General features: G+C 39.4%; 1 protein-coding gene across 3 annotated transcripts in view; it reads right to left on the reverse strand.

Annotated features, from left to right (window-relative positions):
* IFT74 (intraflagellar transport 74) overlaps positions 1–6,350 on the reverse strand; it is a 46,604-nt gene extending 40,254 nt beyond the window's left edge. The window contains exons 1-4 of one of the 3 annotated variants that reach the window (XM_087957615.1): positions 6,185–6,350; positions 2,755–2,889; positions 1,900–2,035; positions 381–429 (exon numbers count right to left, since the gene is read on the reverse strand). In XM_087957615.1, the coding sequence (XP_087813741.1) occupies positions 381–429; positions 1,900–2,035; positions 2,755–2,868 (299 nt within the window). In that variant the 5' untranslated portion in view covers positions 2,869–2,889; positions 6,185–6,350. Of the gene's footprint in view, positions 1–380; positions 430–1,899; positions 2,036–2,754; positions 2,890–5,991 lie in introns of all 3 variants that reach the window. The other 2 variants (XM_087957618.1, XM_087957617.1) reach the window with 2 other exon arrangements.
* Positions 6,351–7,626: the final 1,276 nt, after the last annotated feature.

Below are 7,626 nucleotides of genomic sequence, written 5' to 3' on the forward strand. Positions count from 1 at the left end.
GAAATGGTATATAAAAGGAATATGAATTTGAATTTGTGTCTGTACCAAGAGTTATAACCCGGGACTAAGCAACTTTCAGAAAAGAGATTTTTTTATGCTTTTATGTTTTGTGTTTTTGTGTGTGTATGTATTGTTTGTTTTGAAGAATTAATAAAACTTGTTTAAAAAAAAAGAGTAAAGTATAATTGCTATTAGGATGGCAAGAATTTATTTCATTCCATGAGAAAATGATATATTGAGAAGTACTGTAACCCTACACCTTCCTCATTAAGATCTTAAGAGTGTACCACTTGATACTATACTTTTTTTCAAATGTTGACTACTATACAACATTTGAACCAACCCATCCCATCTAACTAGTGACAAATTCTTTCACATACCTAAGCACTCCAAGGTAATAGGATTTATCCATAATTTGTCTCTGTGGACCTAAGAAAAAAAATATTATTGATATGACAAAAAGATTTAATTGAAAATAGCAAAATGATTCTTGCAAAACAAAATTATCATATAGAGAAAATATTTATTCACATGACAAAAAATGTAGCATTTCCCCCCTAAAAGGTTAAAGATAATATATGATCTATAAATTTAGAAAACTATAGGCCTTGGTGTCAGCGTTCCAGGGAAACAAACTCCAACACCCAAACTCCAAGACAGGCATTTTCTCAAAGTTCTATTTTATTAGAGTTATCATACTGGCACATCTGGGAAGACCCGAATCTGAGAGTTCTGGGTTTTCCTCCAATAATTAACTCACCCTGCAGGACAACTAGGGTGAGAGGCAGGGATCCCCACTCGCCGCCGCCCGGTCCGGCATTGGTGGCGCCCTGGCAGGACAACCAGGCGGTCAAAAGAGAGCGCTGGGTAGCTTTCGGGAGAGCTCCCGGAAAAGCTCACGAGCGCCGGCGCCTCTTTTGGGGCTTTCACCGGGAAGCCACCGGCGCCCAAATGGCGGCCGCAACCAGGGCCCGGTAGGCTTTTCTCGCCGTCGGGACCTTGGGGACCCCTTACTAGAGCACTGGTATCTCATTGCGGATTTGGCCAGGGCAGGCCAGCCCCTCTGCCTCATTGTTTCTTGCAGAGTGAGTTGTCCTGCAGCAAGTCATTCAGGATGAGCTGACTGGGACAAGCTAGTGGTGGCAACCTGTGGCGGTGAGACAGCCAGGACAAGCCAGGGACGGTGAGCCAGTAGCAGTGAGCTGGCAGCGACAAAGTGTCCTATTCTGTCCTCTGGAACATGAATGTATAAACATTCATAATAGTGAAAGAACCTAAGCTTGTGACTAAGAAGTAATTATAAACAATCTAGCCTCCCAGGAGGGAAGAAGCCAATAAGAAAGGGGGAGGACACTTCCAGAGCAATGGGTAGCAAATAAAAAGGTGTGTTTGTGTGGTCTCTGAAAGTGGTGGCCTCTAATTGAGAGGACATGTGGCAAGTCTAGTATATCAGATCTAATCATGGGTAGATGTTACAGAGAGAATGTGTCTCAAAAGTACCTAGATCTCAAATCTTGAAGAACTATAAAGATGACTACCAGCACCTTACATTGTACCCAGAAGCAAATGGCTATCAGTACACTCTTGGAGTAAAGTTGTTGCATGAATACTTTAATATATAGCATTTGCTGTCTGATCCACTGCCTTCTGGACCTAGCAGACTTCTCTGAAGTAACCAAGGTTGCTAAATTCTATCCAATAACAATTGCTGTAAGGAAAACTTGGATCTAATGGAATGGAATCTACATTCCTATTAGATGAGATATTGTTGTATATTATATTAATTATTTAACCTTTTTAATTTTCATTTAATTTTTACCTTGTAATGGTTTTAACCTTTGAATGGAAATAAAAAGATAATTTAGGTTAATATTCTTGTACTTCCATATCTCAAAATACCTTTCATTCCTGTTTTCATTCCACTCAGTCCTTGCTGTGTCACTGGACGGTCTGCAACTTTGATTTGAGAGGACAAAACCACACCAGTTCCTATGGATCCACCACGTGTACCAGGCCTGGATGTACCTGGGGGCATCTGATACAGAAATCAAAATGAATAGGAAAACCTAATTAAAATAGTACTCCCAAAGAACAGGATAGTCAGTTTGTTCCAATTGGTAACTATGAATCAACAGGCTAAGGTACTGAAATTTAAAAAATGATTAGCTTTTAATATCATATATAAAACAGATTATTTAAAGAAAGAGCTGTTATAGGCAGGCAGAGATTGTGCAAATGTAAAAGATGTACATTAGCTTTTACACTGTGGGAAATAGCTAGTGATATGATATGGATAAAGAAGTAGTGAATTGAAAAGATTTTAAGATCCTACTGTTCATATGATTAAAAGGATTTCTCCTAGAATCTCTTCAAGACAGTATGTTAATCCACTAAACTAAGCCATTTGTTTGTTAATCTGCAAATGGTTACTGAATATATCATAATTTGTAGACCATGATTCACAAATCATATTGGCAGGATTTACATAACAACCAGAAGCCAAAGAAAGGTATGACACCAGAGAAGTCAAGGTGTATCTCATCCAAGCCCTAACCAGGCATGGAAGATTCCCATAATACTGGCACACAATTAGCTACAGGGAGGGTATTTCAAAGTAATCTCTTTGACACAAATAAACATGTAGAACTGCCTTAATATCATTTGCCTAACAAAACATATCAGTGCCTACTATATATCTAAATTGGAAAGGGGAAACTGATTCCTTGGTTTTTGAATAAATTAATATTAACTTACCCCTCCTCCAAGTAATGCTGCAGATGGAGGTCGTAATGAGGATGAAGGTGGCCTAGCACTCAGGCCTATTCGTGAAGAAGGACGTGCTGTAGGAGGTTTATGATTACTCGCCATTTCTACTTTTCAAATTTCTTTCTAGAAAAAGAGAATCACATTTTATCCAAAATTCTCCTTAATGAATAGACAACTCTGATCTGCCTAGTATTAGCCAGTTATTTTTAAGAAAATAATAACATGCTCTCCATATTTTAAATTAGAATCATAAATCTCGACAAATCTTGTGTATGTGCAATAAGGAGCAATCTTTAGGAAAAGAAATAGTTTGTCTCAGTTGCATTGAGAGCAATTACTGAAAGGGGCAATGTTAAAAATAAATTTAAAAATGCATGAATTGATAAAACAATGCACATTAATGCTGGTATTTGGGTACTTTTATAATAATAATTATAAATCACAGGGGCTGTCAAAATGACAAAACATGGTTTATTAAAGGAGTATATTGAATGAACATTTTTAAAATTATAAGTGAATGAATAAGTGGTTATTTTACATATTGTATAATTACAGTATACCTGACACTTGAATTTACCATAGTGATAACAGTTTGCATTATTTCTGTACTGTTTGCTATTTCATCTGCACCTCTATAACTGTCTGGTTTGGTTCTGCAACCCAATAGGGCAGACATAGATTTCAGGGGATAATTAGGACTGCAGAAAAACAATTACTACCAACCTGCCTTCAATCGAGGACCTGTATACTGCACGAGTCAAAAAGAGGGCAGTGAAAATAGTTAACAGACCCCCCACATCCCGGACATAAACTGTTTCAACTCCTTCCCTCAAAACGACGCTATAGAGCACTGCACCCCAGAACAACTAGACACGAGAACAGTTTCTTCCCAAACGCCATCACTCTGCTAAATAATTCCCTCAACATTGTCCAACTATTTACAAAGTCTGCACTACTATTATTATTAATCTTCGCATCACTCCTTATCACCCATCCCCTCCCACTTGTGACTGTATGACTGTAACTTTGTCGCTTGTATCCTTATGATTTATATTGACTGTTTCTTAGTATGATTTGATTGCTTATTGTACCCTATGACTATTATTAAGTGTTGTACCTTATGATTCTTGACGAATGTATCTTTTCTTTTATGTATACTGAGAGCATTTGCACCAAGACAAATGTGTGTGTCCAATCACACTTGGCCAATAAAAGAATTCTACTTCTAATTCTAAAAGAATTATAATTCTAATTTCTCAATTTTCCAGGAAGGGAATTTGACATTATATCTCCCTTCCTGGAAGGATTTATGGATTTATTAAATCCTTCCATTCCCCTACCCTTCAATCAGAATCAAAGAAATTTCTTGGATGAGAAATATCTTCAAGGAAAAAAGAAAGAAAGCCCAGTTCCCTTTTGAAAGGCATCTTTGGGACAACCAGAATAACATTTAAGAACATTAATAGATCTGTCCTAGTCAGAACCAACAAAGAAAGAGCAGGGTCAATAGACCAGTGGTAGTCCAACCCTATCCAAGCACCTTGTTTACATCTTCAAGGGGAACAAATGAAATGATTTCAGAGCATTTTGTCTTGACAGTAGGAAAGTCAGGGCTCTCCTGCTTCTCTTGCTAAATCTGACATGGCTGGCTGCAGATTCCCAAACTTGAAGGGATGGCAAGACAACTGTGTATCTACTGGGATGAGGTGCAGTGGGAAGTAGCTCTTTTAACTTCCATTTCTCCCATCCCATAGAAAAATACATCCACGGAACCAGATAACAGTTGAGGAAGAGAAATGTGTGAGGGGAACTTCCCTTCCCTTCTGCTAACCTCAGCTATGTACCCAGACCTGTGACAGACCAACACCTAACTGGTGGGACTACTGTATAGGTTTTGACAACATGTAGCTTTCTGTAAACTCACTGGGCACATGTCAAAAAGCACATTAATGGATTAAGCACTGTTGAGATTAATGCACTAAGTAAAGGCAGTTTTGGTGTGTGTGTGTGTGGGAATAGGTGGAGGGTGCCCAGCTAAAAAGCCATTTCCCCCCTTGTCCTTTCCTGTCAGCAATGCTTGCAATAAAGAAATACAAGATCTGCTCCCTCTCAAGTGTGGCAAGAAAAGCCAGGGTAGAAGTGTGGCAAAAAATAATTCCTTTGGTGAGAGTTCCTCAATCCAACAGAATGATCAGATAACTTACAGAAAACCTGCAGGTCTTCTACTGCCATTAGCTGACACCAAAGGTATTTCTCATTGAACTTTTCATTTGGTAGGGAATTATTCTGCTTCATTGCCATGGCAGAAGAAAAGTTAGAAATTTGGTCACAAGTTCTTCAAGCTTGCATATATTCCTGCCAGCTTCCATACTGGATAATTTTTATGTTATTGCAGAAAACACCACAGTATAGTTCAGGTTTCTCAAAGTGTGGTCTGAGGATCCCTGGGGGTGGTATGTCTTCCAAGTCCCCTTCCAAAGGTCCTTGAAATCAAAATTATTTGCCATCTTATGGTGAAAAATCATACAATATTAAAAATCCTATCAAACACTTGTGGGAAGGAGCAGGGGTAATGAATCCATCAATTTTAACTTTTAAGAGTAAATACAGTAAATACAGGTAGTCCTCAACTCACATCCACAACTGAGCCCAACATTTCTGTTGCTAAGTGGGGCAATTGCTAAGTGAATTTTGCCCTGTTTTACAAGCTTTCTTGCCACAGTTGTTAACTGAATGGCTGCAGTTTAAGATAGTAACACGGTCAGTAAGTGAATCTGGCTTCCCCATTGACTTGGCTTGTGAGGTGGCAAACAGAGCAACCATCATAAATATGAATCAGTTGACAAGCATCTGAATTTTGATCAGGTGATCATGGGGATGCTGAAACTGTTGTGAGTGTGAAAAATGGTCATAACTCACTTTTCTCAGAGCTGTTGTAACTTCAAGTGGTCACTAAATGAAATGCTGTAAGTCGAGGGCTACCTGTATTGATGAACATTTGATATCTCCTACAAACGAAGCTCTTTGGGAATCCTCCATTATTTTTTTAAAGGGAGAGAAAAGTTTTAAGAAATCCTGGCAGAGCTTATTTTGGCTTAAGACTTGCAAGCAATCTGTCTTGCAAACTGTCATTTACATTTGGTTATTTTGTAAGCCACTAGTGGCTTGTCGAATAAACTATCCAGACCAAACAACGTGATTTATCAAGATGCGACTTCATTTCACCTCACGGCTTTCCCACTTGATTCCATTACACACCAGGCTATGACGAAAAAAAGTCAGAGGAAACCGTAGCGATGCCGGTGCGGACTTGCGTCTAGGGTCGTCGGTGACAGTCCGATTATCCCCGCAGAGAGACTCAGGCAGACGAATATAAAGACGCCCCTTTTGCTCCGCGCTTCGGGTTTCGGCCTCTTACCTGACTCTCAGCGCGCGCGAAACACAAAGGCAGCGGTTGCTGCCTGCAAACTCCTTCACGCGCGCGGCGCCCGTATCATAGCAACGACAGGCAGCTCAGTTAAAGTGCCGTTTTCCTTTCACCGTTCCGGAACTTGGACAACACGCGTTCCTTCCCGTATTTTATCGCGAGACTCCATCCCTTCCCTCCCCCCCACAATATAATACATGTGCTCCCCATCTCACTTAGAGGCAACTCTAGTTAAAATATAACGTTGTTATATTAATTATATATATCAATTATATTATATTTATTATATGTAGATTGCTTAGAGAAGGCTGTAAAGCACCGTGAAGCGGTAAATAAGTTGATTGTTTTCTCTAAGTGCTATTGCTATTATGTTATTATTTATAACAATATTACATATTGGATAACATAAATAAATATTCACGGGACTAGTATCTTCTTGCTTATTTAATTATTGCTTTTCATGAGTAGAAATGTGACAATTTCTTCATATACACAACTCCACTTTTTAACGATGGCCCGTTTTTTATAGCAGTCTGGTGCCCTAATGATGCTGTTGTTGCTATATTGTCAGAGCTATTGCTCTGAAAGTAAATTCACTCAGACATGTTAAAAAGGTGATGCATCACACAAGAGTTGTAGCAAACCTAAATCTAGCCTAAGGAAGATCCATTCATTGCAAAACAACTTGGAGGTGCCTGAATAAAGTCTCTACATTTTTTCTGGCAATATTTCAGAAATGGTTTGCCATCACCAGCAGACATTACCATTCCCCATTGCCTAAATCCTACATTGGGTCTGTCATGTTAGTGTTATTGACTTACATACAATGAACGTCTATAGCGATTCTCAGTCATCCAAGTCATGGTTGTCCCAAAGGTGCTTTTTCAGGAGGCAACTGGACTTTCTTGCTTTTTCTTTAAAGACGTTCTTCAATGAAAAAACAAAGTCCAGTTGCCTCTTGAAAAAGCACTTTTGGGACAACCATGACCTGGATGACTGAGAATAGCTACAGACTTAGCTATACAATTTGGGATGAACACCCTTTGAAGGGTGTGGGAGTAGGAATGGATTTGCAGAGGGGAAAAAATTGCAGACTACAGGAACCAGGAACACTACTTAGGTGCCCCTGAGGACCCAGATAAACCTCCAAGTGCTTCAATGATCCTCTAAAAGGAGGCAAAGGACCAGCTGTCTGCAAAGAATATAAACCCTTCTATTCCCCACTATCCTGTCAGAGCTGAAGAAGCTTCCTGGATGAGAAGCTAAACGTCTTCAAATGAAAAAAAAAACACAAGAAAGTCCAGTTGCTTCCTGAAAAAGCACCTTTGGGATATACAACGAATGCTAAATGCAAGACCGGGGCAACAAAAAAGCTAGGGGACCTCACTCCCGCTGCTTAGTTCTAGGTAGGTCTCCTTCCGTTGTCCCAAAGG

The sequence above is a fragment of the Notechis scutatus genome, chromosome 2 (genome assembly GCF_049901735.1).
Source record: "Notechis scutatus isolate UNSWTSFEM ecotype Mainland chromosome 2, rNotScu1.2, whole genome shotgun sequence".
In the NCBI taxonomy this organism is placed as follows: domain Eukaryota; kingdom Metazoa; phylum Chordata; class Lepidosauria; order Squamata; family Elapidae; genus Notechis; species Notechis scutatus.